The sequence below is a fragment of the Panulirus ornatus genome, chromosome 11, assembly GCF_036320965.1.
Source record: "Panulirus ornatus isolate Po-2019 chromosome 11, ASM3632096v1, whole genome shotgun sequence".
Lineage (NCBI taxonomy): Eukaryota > Metazoa > Arthropoda > Malacostraca > Decapoda > Palinuridae > Panulirus > Panulirus ornatus.
Genome location: NC_092234.1, coordinates 51,224,321 through 51,241,789, shown reverse-complemented (window position 1 = coordinate 51,241,789; position 17,469 = coordinate 51,224,321). Strand labels below are relative to the sequence as shown.

The window sequence follows — 17,469 nt, the reverse complement described above, 5'->3', positions numbered from 1 at the left end:
TGTGCTATCAATTGATTGACCCAGGGCATGTGAAGCGTCTGGGGTAAACCATAGAAAGTTTTGTGGGGCCTGGATGTGGAAAGGGAGCAGTGGTTTTGGTGCATTATACATGACAGCTAGAGACTGAGTTTGAACGAATGTGGCCTTTGTTGTCTTTTCCTAGCACTACTTCGCGCACATGTGGGGGGAGGGGATTGTTATTTCATGTGTGGTGGGGTGGCGACGGGAATGAATAAGAGTAGACAGTATGAATTGTGTACATGTGTATATATGTATATGTCTGTGTGTGTATATATATGTATACGTTGAGATGTATACATATTTATATGTGTGTGTGGTCGTGTATGTATATACATGTGTATGTGGGTAGGTTGGGCCATTCTTTTGTCTGTTTCCTTGCACTACCTCGCTAATGCAGGAGACAGTGACAAAGTATAATAAATAAATAAAAATATGTTTCACCTTGGGCACAAATGTTTGCTATTACTTCACATAAAACTGTAAATGAAAGTTTCTGTGTGGATTTGCAATAACTATTAGCAATATGCTCACAATATACCTACATGATACAACTAATTAAGCAATGATCTATATATTTTAAAAATCCTTTTTTTTTTTTCATACATATTTGCCATTTCCCGCATTAGTGAGGTAGTGTCAAGAACAGAGAACTGAGCTTTAGAGGGTATATCCTCACGTGGCCCACTTCTCTGTTTCATCTTTTGGAAAATTAAAAACAACTGGGGAGGATTTCTAGCTCCCTGCTCCCTCCCCTTTTAGTCACCTATAACATGCAGGGAATATGTGGTAAGTATTCTCTCTCCCCTATCCCCAGGGATAATCGTACATATTTACCTTTTTAAATTTCTTTGTTTCAATCATCTTCATCCCAGAGAAATCACTGTCAGCTGCTGGTTTACTATTCTTCATACTGGCCTTCTTCTTCTTCTTAGGATTCACAATGTCTATTCCCTTCTTTAGTGATTTCTTGCCCATTCCCTTCTTGCTTTGTGATTTTTTCAAGTTCACTGTCTTCTTTTCATCCTGAATGTGTAGAATAAAAAATAATGCCTCTGTTAATCCAACTTATCAGACTCATGATAACCCCATATAATAAATCACAGACCATGAAAAACTACACTAAATCACTTGCATTAAACATTAAACACTAAAATGGACTACCGGGGATTAACAAAATTAATACATAAGATAGGCACCATGAGAACAATAGAAAATAATAAGTTGTAAGAGAATAAAATTTGGATGTAAAAAGTTACACGAAGAAAATTAGTAATGTGGAGGACATATTGGAAAACAACAAATACCAGTAAATAAAAAAATGTAGGGTAAAGGTTTCCTGCAGTTAATAATGAATAATGATTGTGCAAGAATCCAGCATGAAAATTATTTATTCCAAATCCAAGAATGATAGGTCAATTTGCACCACAAACACCATACTGCCAATTTTGAGACTCAACCATAAAATATATCTATCTGTAAACAAACATAGCATCAGTTTTCATGATATCACCCTATACAGAATACAGATACCCTACACGGAATACAGATAACTGTAAAGCTTACGATTGCAGCCTAATCATATGAAATTTAATGTAAGCTGGGATGTACTATTCTATACATGAGAGCAATTGAATAAATTACAAGAGGTCCCCTATACCTTTTTTGGAAGACATTCTTTTTTACGTACTCTTCCACCAGCATACATCAGCATCTATTACTATATCAAACCTATTCAATAATCTTCAGGGATATGCTCCACAACAAGTTCAAGAGGAGGAGGAAGAAATGTATCTGTAACAAGAATTTGCTGCAAAGCAGAGCCAATGTACAGTAATCAATGCATATCCTGCTTGTTTCCCAAAACAGTACTACTGATATATGCTGCCACACATATTACGAAGCTGATTGTCTTGGGTTCACCTAGAATAGTTTTCAGCCATTTGTTTAATCTTCCCTTATCCCCTTTGGCGCACAACTGGTTTTTTCAGCCTCCCCTATTGTATGAAAAATAACAACACTTTTCCTTCCTGATTTTTGAGGCAATAGTTGGTAGGCTCACAACATGGGAGGTAAACTACCAGTACTACCTGCCTGAGTATTGGAAGGGTTAGAGACAGCTGTGTAGTGAGCCAGCAAGGAGGTATACTACAAGTACTATCCACTTAGGCACTGGGTGAGAAAGCACTGCAGTAGTTGTCAAGTTGCACTTCTTTGACCCCAGGTAGCTGTCTTTCCTTTCTGCTTCATCCTAACATGGACTGTTTGAATTCTGCTCACAGACATACAATCTCTCGTTGTTTCACATAGCACTTGACAACACTTAACTCATAAAACTCTTTCTTGGTAACTTGATTTTCCTGCATTAAGTGCATAGCACTTACTGCAGGAAAATCTTGAAGGACTGTTTAATGTGGTAGAAATAAGGTGGTTCAATCAAGGAGGTTTGTGAAGTAAGAGAGTCACTGAAAGTGGTTTGGTGAAGAGAGAAGAGGTGCTCAAAGCCTTGTGTAAGATGAAATGCAGCAAGGCAGCTACAGCAGATGGTAATGCATTTGAATTTCTTAAAGAAAGGGAATGACTGTGTTGTTGATCTGTTAGTTATGACTTACAATGAATGTATATTGTAAATGTAGAAGTGCAAGTAAGGAAAACAAAGGTGAGTGTTTGAACTACAGAGGTAATAATTTTGTTTAGTATATCTGGTAAGTTGTATGGGATAGTGGTCATTGAGAGGGGGAAGGAACATACACAGCATCAGATCTGGGGGGAGCATTCTGGTTTCAGATATGTTGATCAGGTTTTCCTTTATAATTTTTTTTTTTTTTTTCGGTCTCCCGCGTTTGCGAGGTAGCGCAAGGAAACAGACGAAAGAAATGGCCCAACCCATCCCCATACACATGTATATACATACGTCCACACACGCAAATATACATACCTACACAGCTTTCCATGGTTTACCCCAGACACTTCACATGCCTTGATTCAATCCACTGACAGCACGTCAACCCCGGTATACCACATCGCTCCAATTCACTCTATTCCTTGCCCTCCTTTCACCCTCCTGCATGTTCAGGCCCCGATCACACAAAATCTTTTTCACTCCATCTTTCCACCTCCAATTTGGTCTCCCTCTTCTCCTCGTTCCCTCCACCTCCGACACATATATTCTCTTGGTCAATCTTTCCTCACTCATTCTCTCCATGTGCCCAAACCATTTCAAAACACCCTCTTCTGCTCTCTCAACCACGCTCTTTTTATTTCCACACATCTCTCTTACCCTTACGTTTCTTACTCGATCAAACCACCTCACACCACACATTGTCCTCAAACATCTCATTTCCAGCACATCCATCCTCCTGCGCACAACTCTATCCATAGCCCACGCCTCGCAACCATACAACATTGTTGGAACCACTATTCCTTCAAACATACCCATTTTTGCTTTCCGAGATAATGTTCTCGACTTCCACACATTCTTCAAGGCTCCCAGAATTTTCGCCCCCTCCCCCACCCTATGATCCACTTCCGCTTCCATGGTTCCATCTGCTGCCAGATCCACTCCCAGATATCTAAAACACTTCACTTCCTCTTAGTTTTTCTCCATTCAAACTTACCTCCCAATTGACTTGACCCTCAACCCTACTGTACCTAATAACCTTGCTCTTATTCACATTTACTCTTAACTTTCTTCTTTCACACACTTTACCAAACTCAGTCACCAGCTTCTGCAGTTTCTCACATGAATCAGCCACCAGCGCAGTGTCATCAGCGAACAACAACTGACTCACTTCCCAACCACAACAAATACCAGTAAATAAAAAAATGAAGGTCAAAGGTTTCCTGTGGTTAATTATGAATAATAATTGTGAATGAAAACTATTAAAAAGTAGGTGGCATCAGGCATAAATCCAGCATGAAAAAGATCAATTCCAAATCCAAGAATGATAGGTCAATTTGCACCACAAGCACCATACTGCCACTTTTGGGAGTCAACCATAACAAATATCTACCTGTAAAAAAACATAGCATCAGTTTTCATGATATTACCCGACACAAAATACAGATATCTGCAAAGCTTATGACTGCAGCCTAATCAAATGATATTTAATGTAAGCTGGGATGTACTATTCTATACATGAGAGCAACTGAATAAATTACAAGAAGTTCCCTATACCTTTTTTTGTAGGGGGCCATTTTTTTAAGTAAACTTCAACAGGCATACATCAGCATCTACTACTATATCAAAGCCATTCAATAAACTTCAGGGATGTTCTCCACAACAAGTTCAAGAGAAGGAGGAATATATGTATTCATAACAAGATTTTGCCGCAAAACAGGGCCAATGTATAGTAATCACTGCAAATCCTGCTTGTTTCACAAAACAGTACTACTGACCTATTCTGCCACACATATTACGAAGCTGTTTATCTTGGATTCATCTAGAATAGTTTTCAGCCATTTGTTAAATATTCCCTTAACCCTTTTGGTGCACAAATGTTTTTTTTTCAGCCTCCCCTAGTGTACAAAAAATAACATCATACTTTTCCTTTCTGATTTCTGAAGGCAGTAGTTGGTAGGCAGACAACTACTTGGGAGGTATATTACCAGCACTACCTGCCTGGGTATCGGGAGGATTAGTGACAAATGTATTGTGAGCCAGCAAGGAGGTATGTTATAGGGACTACCCACTTGGGTACTGGGTGAGCAAGCACTACAGTAGTTGTTAAGTATGTATTCCTTTAACCCAGGTAGCTGTATTTTTTTTCTACTTCACCCAAACATGGACTGTTGGCATTCTGCCCACAAGCATACAATCTCTCCTTGCTGCATCACAGCACTTGACAACACTGAACTCATAAAACTCATTCTTGAAGGACTATTTAATGAGGGAGATGTAAGGAGTTTCGATCAAGAAGGCACAATTGTGAAGTAAGAGAGTCATCGAAAGTGGTTTGGTGAAGAGAGAAGAGGTGTTAACAGCTTTGAGCAAGATGAAATGCAGCAAGGCAGCTACAGCAGATGGTAATGCAGATGAATTTCTTAAAGAAAGGGAATGACTGTGTTGTTGATCTGTTAGTTATGACTTACAATGAATGTATATTGCAATTAAAGGAGTGCATGGATAGCACCACTGCATAAAGGCAAGGAACACAAATGCGAGTGTTGAGTGTATCTGCTAAGTTGTATGGAATAGTGGTCACTGATAGGGTGAAGGCATATACACAACATCAGATTTGGGGGGAACAATGTGGTTTCAGATGTGGTAGAAGATGTGTGGATCAGGGATTCCTTTAAAAAATGTGCATGAAAAAGACTTAAAGAAACAGAGGGATTTCTATGTGAACTTTTGGGCCTGGAGAAAGCATATGACTGGTGATCATGTTGAAATGGAATTGTACTGGGAGGATCAGCGAGTCACTGTATGGGTGAGTGTGTGTAAGTGCTAGGGAGCCACTGTTTTTTCTGAGCGCACCACTCTGTGGGCTTTACAGTTTTGTTGCATTCTTTTGAAAGAGTGGAAGATCATGCAGGTGAGGCATAATTTAAAGTGCAACATGTGAACTATTTACAGAGAGTGTTAAAGGATTATTTTTCTTGTCAAAATCTCATACCAGTTAGTATTCTGTGGTCATTCATTTTGTTTGCTTGTTTTGTGTTACTGTAATTGGTGTGGGTAGTGAATGTCATGTGTGCGTTATATGTAATGTCTAGAAAGGGAGGTGTTTTATCACTGGGAGTGATTACTCACTCAAGGTAACTGGAAAGCTGAAGTTAGATTTCTGTCTGTCTAAGGTTAAAAGAGTGATGGAAGATTTCTTTGGAAATGAAATATTCTTTTCTGGATAGGTAATCTATATATCAAAGGATCTTCATGTGGTTTGCTTGAGGTAATGGGAGGTCATGTAGGAATAGATTCAACAGGGTTGTAGAAAGAACAATATTCAGGTATACCAATGTAAAGCCTAAGTGTAGAGGTGAGGCCACTGTGAATGACTCTGCCATAGCAGCCATCTATAAATTGGCCACCTATATCTTATTACTATTGTGGAGGGTGGTGTCTAGTATTGGTTGTGTGAGGATAAACAACAAATGATTAGTTTGTAATATACAAAGTTATTTTATTCATTTATTTTGCTTTGTTGCTGTCTCCCGCGTTAGCGAGGTAGCGCAAGGAAACAGATGAAAGAATGGCCCAACCCACCCACATACACATGTATATACATACACGTCCACACACGCAAATATACATACCTATACACCTCAATGTATACATATATATAAACACACAGACATGTACATATATACACATGTATATAATTCATAGTCTGCCCTTATTTATTCCCATCGCCACCTCGCTACACATGGAATAACATCCCCCTCCCCCTCATGTGTGCGAGGTAACTCATGGAAAAGACAACAAAGGCCCAATTCGTTCACATTCAGTCTCTAGCTGTCATGTAATAATGCACCGAAACCACAACTCCCTTTCCACATCCAGGCCCCACAGAACTTTCCATGGTTTACCCCAGATGCTTCACATGCCCTAGTTCAATCCACTGACAGCATGTCGACCCCGGTATACCACATCGTTCCAATTCACCCTATTCCTTGCACGCCTTTCACCCTCCTGCATGTTCAGGCCCCGATCACTCAAAATCTTTTTCACTCCATCCTTCCACCTCCAATTTGGTCTTCCACTTCTCCTCGTTCCCTTCACCTCTGACACATACATCCTCTTGGTCAATCTTTCCTCACTCATTCTCTCCATGTGACCAAACCATTTCAAAACACCCTCTTCTGCTCTCTCAACCACACTCTTTTTACTTCCACACATCTCTCTTACCCTTACATTACTTACTTGATCAAACCACCTCACACCACATATTGTCCTCAAACATCTCATTTCCAGCACATCCACCCTCCTGCGCACAACTTTATCCATAGCCCACGCCTCGCAACCATACAACATTGTTGGAACCACTATTCCTTTAAACATACCCATTTTTGCTTTCCAGTAACAATATTCTCGACTTCCAAACATTCTTCAAGGCTCCCAGAATTTTAGCCCCCTCCCCCACCCTATGATTCACCTCTGCTTCCATGGTTCCATCCGCTGCCAGATCCACTCCCAGGTATCTAAAACACTTTACTTCCTCCAGTTTTTCTCCATTCAAACTTACCTCCCAATTGACTTGACCCTCAACCCTACTGCACCTAATAACCTTGCTCTTATTCACATTTACTCTTAACTTTCTTCTTTCACACACTTTACCAAACTCAGTCACCAGCTTCTGCAGTTTCTCACATGAATCAACCACCAGCGCTGTATCATCAGCGAACAACAGCTGACTCACTTCCCAAGCTCTCTCATCCACAACAGACTTCATACTTGCCCCTCTTACCAAAACTCTTGCATTCACCTCCCTAACAACCCCATCCATAAACAAATTAAACAACCATGGAGACATCACACACTCCTGCCGCAAACCTACATTCACTGAGAACCAATCACTTTCCTCTCTTCCTACACGCACACATGCCTTACATCCTCGATAAAAACTTTTCACTGCTTCTAACAACTTGCCTCCCACACCATATATTCTTAATACCTTCCACAGAGCATCTCTATCAGCTCTATCATATGCCTTCTCCAGATCCATACATGCTACATACAAATCCATTTGCTTTTCTATGTATTTCTCACATACATTCTTCAAACAAACACCTGATCCACACATCCTCTACCACTTCTGAAACCACACTGCTCTTCCCCAATCTGATGCTCTGTACATGCCTTCACCCTCTCAATCAATACCCTCCCATATAATTTACCAGGAATACTCAACAAACTTATACCTCAGTAATTTGAGCACACTCTTATCCCATTTGCCTTTGTACAATGGCACTATGCATGCATTCTGCCAATCCTCAGGCACCTCACCATGAGTCATACATACATTAAATAACCTTACCAACCAGTCAACAATACAGTCACCCCCTTTTTTAATAGATTCCACTGCAATACCATCCAAACCTGCTGCCTTGCCGGCTTTCATCTTCTGCAAAGCTTTTACTACCTCTTCTCTGTTTACCAAATCATTTTCCCTAACCCTCTCACTTTGCACACCACCTCGACCAAAACACCCTATATCTGCCACTCTATCATCAAACACATTCAACAAACCTTCAAAATACTCATTCCATCTCCTTCTTACATCACCACTACTTTTTATCACCTCCCCATCAGCCCCCTTCACTGAAGTTCCCATTTGCTCCCTTGTCTTACGCACTTTATTTACCTCCTTCCAAAACATCTTTTTATTCTCCCTAAAATTTAATGATACTCTCTCACCCCAACTCTCATTTGCCCTCTTTTTCACCTCTTGCACCTTTCTCTTGACCTCCTGCCTCTTTCTTTAATACATCTCCCACTCATTTGTATTTTTTCCCTGCAAAAATTGTCCAAATGCCTCTCTCTTCTCTTTCACTAATATTCTTACTTCTTCATCCCACCACTCACTACCCTTTCTAATCAATCCTACTCCCACGCTTCTCATGCCACCAGCATCTTTTGCGCAAGCAATCACTGCTTCCCTAAATACATCCCATTCCTCCCCCACTCCCCTTACCTCCTTTGTTCTCACCTTTTTCCATTCTGTACTCAGCCTCTCCTGGTACTTCCTCACACCAGTCTCCTTCCCAAGCTCACTTACTCTCACCACTCTCTTCACTCTAACATTCTCTCTTTTTTCTGAAAACCCCTACAAATCTTCACCTTTGCCTCCACAAGATAATGATCAGACATCCCTCCAGTTGCACCTCTCAGCACATTAACATCCAAAAGTCTCTCTTTCGCGCGCCTATCAATTAACACGTAATCGAATAACGCTCTCTGGCCATCTCCTACTTACATACGTATACTTATGTATGTCTCGCTTTTTAAACCAGGTATTCCCAATCACCAGTCCTTTTTCAGCACATAAATCTACAAGCTCTTCACCATTTCCATTTACAACATTGAACACCCCATGTATACCAATTATTCCCTCAACTGCCACATTACTCACTTTTGCATTCAAATCACCCATTGCTATAACCCAATCTTGTGCATCAAAACCACTAACACACGCATTCAGCTGCTCCCAAAACACTTGCCTCACATGATCTTTCGTCTCATGCCCAAGTGTATATGCACCAATAATCACCCATCTCTCTCCATCAACTTTCAGTTTCACTCACATCAATCTAGAGTTTACTTTCTTACACTCTATCACATACTCCCAAAACTCCTGTTTCAGGTGTAGTGCTACTCCTTCCCTTGCTCTTGTCCTCTCACTAACCCCTGACTTTACTCCCAAGACATTCCCAAACCACTCTTCCCCTTTACCCTTGAGCTTCGTTTCACTCAGAGCCAAAACATCCAGGTTCCTTTCCTCAAACATACTACCTATCTCTCCTTTTTTCTCATCTTGGTTACATCCACACACATTTAGACACCCTAATCTGAGCCTTCGACGAGGATGAGCACTCCCCGCGTGACTCCTTCTGTTTCCCCTTTTAGAAAGTCAAAATACAAGGAGAGGAGGGTTTCTGGCCCCCACTCCCGTCCCCTTTAGTCGCCTTCTACGACACGTGAGGAATGCGTGGGAAGCATTCTTTCTCCCCTATCCCGAGGGATATTATTATTATTATTATTATTATACTTTGTTGCTGTCTCCCATGTTAGTGAGGTAGAGCAAGGAAACAGACAAAAGAATGGCCCAACCCACCCACATACACATGTATATACATACATGTCCACACACGCACATGTACATACCTATACATCTCAACGTATACATATACAAACATATACATATATACACATGTACATAATTCGTACTTGCTGCCTTCATTCATTCCCGTCGCCACCTTGCCACACATGAAATGACAACCCCCCTTCCCCCGCATGCATGCGAGGTAGCGCTAGGAAAAGACAACAAAGGTCACATTCATTCACACTCGGTCTCTAGCTGTCACGTATAATGCACCAAAACCCTTTCCACATCCAGGCCCCACAAAACTTTCTATAGTTTACCCCAGACGCTTCACATGCCCTGGTTCAATCCATTGACAGCACATCGACCCCAGTATACCATATCGTTACAATTCACTCTATTCCTTGTATGCCTTTCACCTTCCTGCATGTTCAGGCCCTGATCACTCAAAATCTTTTTCGCTCCATCTTTCCACCTCCAATTTGGTCTCCCTCCACTTCTGACATATATATCCTCTTGGTCAACTTTCCTCACTCATTCTCTCCATATAACCAAACCATTTCAAAACAACTTCTTCTGCTCTCTCAACCACACTCTTTTTATTACCACACATCTCTCTTACCTTTTCATTATTTACTCGATCAAACCACCTCATACCACATACTGACCTCAAACATCTCATTTCCAACACATCCACCCTCCTCCGCAAAACTCTATCTACAGCCAACGCCTCACAACCATATACCATTGTTGGAACCACTATTCCTTCAAACATACCCATTTTTGCTTTCTGAGATAATGTTCTCACCTTCCACACATTTCTCAACGCTCCCAAAACTTTTGCCCCCTCCCCCACCCAGTGACTCACTTCCGCTTCCATGGTTCCAACCGATGCTAAATCCACTCCAAGATATCTAAAACACTTCACTTCCTCCAGTTATTCTCCATTCAAACTTACCTCCCAACTGACCTGTCCCTCAACCCTACTGTACCTAATACCCTTGCTCTTATTCACATTTACTCTCACCTTTCTTCTTTCACACACTGTACCAAACTCAGTCACCAGCTTCAGCAGTTTCTCACCCGAATCAGCCACCAGCGCTGTATCATCAGCAAACAACAACTGACTCACTTTCCAAGCTCTCTCATCTACAACAGACTGCATACTTGCCCCTCTCTCCAACAACCCCATCCATAAAAAAATTAAACAACCACGGAGACATCACACACCCCTGCCGCAAATCGACATTCACTGAGAACCAATCACTTTCCTCTCTTCCTACTCGTACACATACCTTACATCCTTAATAAAAACTTTTCACTGCTTCTAACAACTTGCCTCCCACACCATATGTTCTTAATGCCTTCCACAGAGCATCTCCATTAACTCTTATCATATGCCTTCTCCAGATCCATAAATGCTACACACAATTCCATTTGCTTTTTCACAGAGCATCTCTATCAACTCTATCATATGCCTTCTCCAGATCCATAAATGCTACATACAATTCCATTTGCTTTTCTAAGTATTTCTCATACACATTCTTCAAAGCAAACACCTGATCCACACATACTCTACCACTTCTGAAACCACACTGCTCTTCCCCAATCTGATGCTCTGTACATGCCTTCACCCTCTCAATCAATACCCTCCCATATAATTTACCAGGAATACTCAACAAACTTATACCTCTGTAATTTGAACACTCACCTTTATCCCCTTTGCCTTTGTAAAATGGCACTATGCAAGCATTCCATCAATCCTCAGGCACCTCACCATGAGTCATACATACATTAAATATCCTTACCAACCAGTCAACAATACAGTCACTCCCTTTTTTAATAAATTCCACTGCAATACCATCCAAACCCGATGCCTTGCCGGCTTTCATCTTCCACAAAGCAATTACTACCTCTTCTCTGTTTACCAAACTATTCTCCCTAACCCTCTCACTTCGCACATCACCTCAACCAAATCACCCTACATCTGTCACACTATCATCTAACACATTCAAAAAACCTTCAAAAGACTCATTCCATCTCCTTCTCACATCACCACTACTTGTTATCGCTTCCCCATTAGCCCCCTTCACTGATGTTCCCATTTGTTCACTTGTCTTAAGCACTTTATTTACCTCCTTCCAAAACATCTTTTAATTCTCCCTAAAATTTAATGATACTCTCTCACCCCAACTCTCATTTGCCCTCTTTTTCACCTCTTGCACCTTTCTCTTGACTTCCCGCCTTTTTCTTTTATACATCTCCCAGTCATTTGCACTATTTCCCTACAAAACTCATGCAAATGCCTCACTCTTCTCTTTCACTAATAATCTTACTTCTTCATCCCACCACTCACTACCCTTTCTAATATACCCACCTCCCACACTTCTCATGCAACAAGTATCTTTTGCGCAAGCCATCACTGCTTCCCTAAATACATCCAATTCCTCCCCCCCTCCCCTTATGTCCTTTGCTCTCACCTTTTTCCATTCTGCACTGTTTCTCCTGGTACTTCCCCACACAAGTCTCCTTCCCAAGTTCACTTACTATCACCATTCTTTCCACTCCAACATCCTCTCTTCTTTTCTGAAAACCTCTACAAATTTTCACCTTCGCCTCCACAAGATAATGATCAGACATCCCTCCAGTTGCACCTCTCAGCACATTAACATCCAAAAGTCTCTCTTTCACGTGCTTATCAATTAACACATAATCCAATAATGCTCTCTGGTCACCTCTCCTACTTACATATGTATACTTATGTATATCTCTCTTTTTAAACCAGGTATTCCCAATCACCAGTCCTTTTTCAGCACACAAATCTACAAGCTCTTCACCATTTCCATTTACAACACTGAACACCCCATGTACACCAATTATTCCCTCAACTGCCACATTACTCACCTTTGCATTCAAATCACCCATCACTATAACCCGGTCTCGTGCATCAAAACTACTAACACACTCACTCAGCTGCTCCCAAAACACTTGCCTCTCATGATCTTTCTTCTCATGCCCAGGTGCATATGCACCAATAATAGCCCATCTCTCTCCATCCACTTTCAGTTTTACCCATATCAATCTAGAGTTTACTTTCATACTCTTACAAAGATATGACCAAATTCCTTTGTTTTTATAATCACTAAAAAAACTCATTCATCTACCAACAATGTTATGTTGACTAACAAAGAGGCCATAAAGGAACATGCATTAATAGTGTACATGTACAGTGCTGTGCAATAGTCAATATTCAATGACGGGAGGTGGGCATATTAGAGAGGGCAGTGAGTGGTGGGATGAAGAAGTATGATTGTTAGTGAAAGAGAAGAGAGAGGCGCTTGGATGATTTTTGCAGGGAAGTAGTGCGAATGACTGGGAGACGTTTAAAAGAAAGTGGCAAGAGGTAAGAAAGAGGGCAAATGCGAGTTGGGGTGAGAGAGTACCATTAAATTTTAAGGAGAATAAAAAGATGCTTTGGAAGGAGGTGAATAAAATGCGTAAGAGAACAAATGGGAATATCGGTGAAGGGGGATAATGGGGAGGTAATAACAAGTAGAGGTAAAGTGAGAAGGAGGTGGAGTATTTTGAAGATTTGTTGAATGTGTTTGATGACAGAGTGGCAGATATAGGGTGTTTTGGTCGAGGTGGAGTGCAAAGTGACAGGGTCAGTGGGAATGGCTTGGTAAACAGAGAAAAAGCAGTGAAAGCTTTGCGGAAGATGAAAGCCAGCAAGGCAGCGGGTTTAGACAGTATTGCAGTGGAATTTATTAAAAAAGGGGGTGACTGTGTTGTTGACTGGTTGGTAAGGATATTCAATGTATGTATGGTTCATGGTGAAGAGCCTGAGGATTGGCAGGATGCACGCATAGTGCCAGAGGATAAAGGCAAAGGGAATAAAGGTGAGTGCTCAAATTACTGAGGTACAAGTTTATTGAGTATTCCTGGGAAGTTATATGGGACAGTATTGATAGAGAGGGTCAAGGCATGTATAAAGCATCAGATTGGGGAAGAGCAGTGTGGTTTCAGAAGTGGTAGAGGATGTGTGGATCAGGTGTTTGCTTTGAAGAATGAAGGTGAGAAATACTTAGAAAAAGATGGATTTGTATGTAGCATTTATGGATCTGGAGAAGGCATGTGATAAGAGTTGATAGAGATGCTTTGTTGAAGGCATCAAGAGTATATGGTGTGGGAGGCAAGTTGCTAGAAGCAGTGAAATGTTTTTATCAAGGATATAAGGCATGTGTACGAGTAGGAAGAGAGGAAAGTGGTTGGTTCCCAGAGAATATCGGTTTGCGGCAGGGGTGCATGATGTCTCCATGGTTGTTTAATTTTTTTATGGATGGGGTTGTTAGGGAGGTGAATGCAAGAGTTTTGGAGAGGCAAATATGCAGTCAGTTAAGGGTGAGAGGGCTTGGGAAGTGAGTCAGTTATTGTTCGCTGATGATACAGTGCTGGTGGCTGATTTGGGTGAGAAACTGCAGAAGCTGGTGACTGAGTTTGGTAAAGTGTGTGAAAGAAGGAAGTTGAGAGTAAATGTGAATAAGAGCAAGGTTATTAGGTTCAGTAGGGTTGAGGGACAAGTTAATTGGGAGGTAAGTTTGAATGGAGAAAAACTGTAGGAAGTGAAGTGCTTTAGATATCTGGGAGTGGATGTAGCAGCAGATGGAACCATGGAAGTAGAAGTGTGTCACAGGGTGGGGGATGAGGTGAAGGTTCTGGAAGCGTTGAAGAATGTGTGAAGGCAAGAACGTTATCTAGGAGAGCAAAAATGGGTATGTTTGAAGGAATAGTGGTTCCAAAAATGGTATATATTTGCGAGGCAAGGACTATAGATAAGGTTGTGCAGAGGGGGGTGGATGTGTTGGAAATGAAATGTTTGAGGACACGTGGCATGAGATGGTTTGATCGAGTAAGTAATGAAAGGGTAAGAGAGATGTGTGGTAATAAAAAGAGTGAGGTCGAGAGAGCGGAAGAGGGTGTATTGAAATGGTTTGGTCACATGGAGAGAATGAGAGAGGAAAGATTGACAAAGAGGATATATGTGTCAGAGGTGGAAGGAACGAGGAGAAGTGGGAGACCAAATTGGAGGTGGATGGATGGAGTGAAAAAGATTTTGAGCGATTGGGGCCTGAACATACAGGAGGGTGAAAGGCTTGCAATGAATGGAGTGATATGGAACGATGTGATATGCCGGGGTGGACGTGCTGTCAATGGGTCAATGGATTGAACCAGGGCATGTGAAGTGTCTGGGGTAAACCATGGAAAGTTTTGCGGGGCCTGGATGTGAACGAACATGACTTTTTTTGTCTCTTCTCAGCGCTACCCTGGGCGTGCGTAGGGGGAGTGGGGTGCCATTTCATGTGTGGTGGGGTTGAAACGGGATTGGACGAAGGCAGCAAGTGTGGATGTGTACATGTGTATATATGTATATGTCTGTGGTGTGGTGTGGTGTGGTATGCAAAGTGAGAGGGTTAGGGAAAATGATTTGGTAAACAGAGAAGAGGTAGTAAAAGCTTTGCGGAAGATGAAAGCTGGCAAGGCAGCAGGTTTGGATGGTATTGCAGAGGAATTTATTAAAAAAAGGGGGTGACTGTATTATTGACTGGTTGGTAAGGTTATTTAATGTATGTATGACTCCTGGTGAGGTGCCTGAGAATTGGCGGAATGCGTGCATTGTGCCATTGTACAAAGGCAAAGGGGATAAGAGTGAGTGCTCAAATTACAGAGGTATAAGTTTGTTGAGTATTCCTGGTAAATTATATGGGAGGGTATTGATTGAGAGGGTGAAGGCATGTACAGAGCATCAGATTGGGGAAGAGCAGTGTGGTTTCAGAAGTGGTAGAGGATGTGTGGATCAGGTGTTTGCTTTGAAGAATGTATGTGAGAAATACTTAGAAAAGCAAATGGATTTGTATGTAGCATTTCTGGATCTGAAGAAGGCATATGATAGAGTTGATAGAGATGCTCTGTGGAAGGTATTAAGAATATATGGTGTGGGAGGCAAGTTGTTAGAAGCAGTGAAAAGTTTTTATCGAGGATGTAAGGCATGTGTACGTTAGGAAGAGAGGAAAGTGATTGGTTCTCAGTGAATGTAGGTTTGCGGCAGGGGTGTGTGATGTCTCCATGATTGTTTAATTTGTTTATGGATGGGGTTGTTAGGGAGGTGAATGCAAGAGTTTTGGAAAGAGGGGCAAATATGAAGTCTGTTGTGGATGAGAGAGCTTGGGAAGTGAGTCAGCTGTTGTTCGCTGATGATACAGCGCTGGTGGCTGATTCATGTGAGAAACTGCAGAAGCTGGTGACTGAGTTTGGTAAAGAGTGTGAAAGAAGAAAGTTATGAGTAAATGTGAATAAGAGCAAGGTTATTAGGTACAGTAGGGTTGAGGGTCAAGTCAATTGGGAGGTAAGTTTGAATGGAGAAAAACTGGAGGAAGTAAAGTGTTTTAGATATCTGGGAGTGGATCTGGCAGCGGATGGAACCATGGAAGCGGAAGTGGATCATAGGGTGGGGGAGGGGGCGAAAATCCTGGGAGCCTTGAAGAAAGTGTGGAAGTCGAGAACATTATCTTCGAAAGCAAAAATGGGTATGTTTGAAGGAACAGTGGTTCCAACAATGTTGTATGGTTGCGAGGTGTGGGCTATGGATAGAGTTGTGCGCAGGAGGATGGATGTGCTGGAAATGAGATGTTTGAGGACAATGTGTGGTGTGAGGTGGTTTGATCGAGTAAGTAACGTAAGGGTAAGAGAGATGTGTGGAAATAAAAAGAGCGTGGTTGAGAGAGCAGAAGAGGGTGTTTTGAAATGGTTTGGGCACATGGAGAGAATGAGTGAGGAAAGATTGACCAAGAGGATATGTGTGTCAGAGGTGGAGGGAACGAGGAGAAGTGGGAGACCAAATTGGAGGTGGAAAGATGGAGTGAAAAAGATTTTGTGTGATCGGGGCCTGAACATGCAGGAGGGTGAAAGGCGGGCAAGGAATAGAGTGCATTGGATCGATGTGGTATACCGGGGTTGACATGCTGTTAGTGGATTGAATCAGGGCATGTGAAGCGACTGGGGTAAACCATGGAAAGCTGTGTAGGTATGTATATTTGCGTGTGTGGACGTATGTATATACATGTGTATGGGGGTGGGTTGGGCCATTTCTTTCGTCTGTTTCCTTGCGCTACCTCGCAAACGCGGGAAACAGCGACAAAGCAAAAAAAAAAAAAATGTCTGTGTATTGATGTATACGTTGAAATGTATTGGTTGTATATGTGCGTGTGTGGGCATTTGTGTATGTACTTGTGTATTTGGGTGGGTTATGTCATTCTTTGGTCTGTTTCTTTGCGCTACCTTGCTAACGTGGGAGACCGACAAAGTATAATAACTATAATAAAAGACAATCATGCGACTTGGTCAGTGGGTCACACGGACTCAATTGTCAAATACTTTTATATCAGTCACTTTCTAGTAAGTGTAATTTAACATGTCTGTGAAACCAACAACCTCAGAGAGAGAGAGAGAGAGAGAGAGAGAGAGAGAGAGAGAGAGAGAGAGAGAGAGAGAGAGAGACTGGTTTTCTGCTTCTTTTTCTTTCCCAACAGATTTTCATTTTCAAGTACCAATGTGGTGAATTCCATATGTTAGAGCACAAAACAGATGTTTCCAGAAGAAACTATTCCTTTTAAATATCTTTCTGATATGTTTG

The 17,469-nt window shown here is 41.6% G+C and overlaps 1 protein-coding gene across 2 annotated transcripts in view; it reads right to left on the bottom strand.

Moving 5' to 3' along the window:
• Positions 1-17,469, bottom strand: part of LOC139751520 (uncharacterized) — a 122,394-nt gene that overhangs the window by 16,038 nt on the left and 88,887 nt on the right. For both annotated transcript variants that reach the window (XM_071667019.1, XM_071667020.1), the window contains exon 9: positions 856-1,044. In XM_071667019.1, coding sequence (XP_071523120.1) covers positions 856-1,044 — 189 coding nt within the window. The remainder of the gene's footprint in view (positions 1-855; positions 1,045-17,469) is intronic.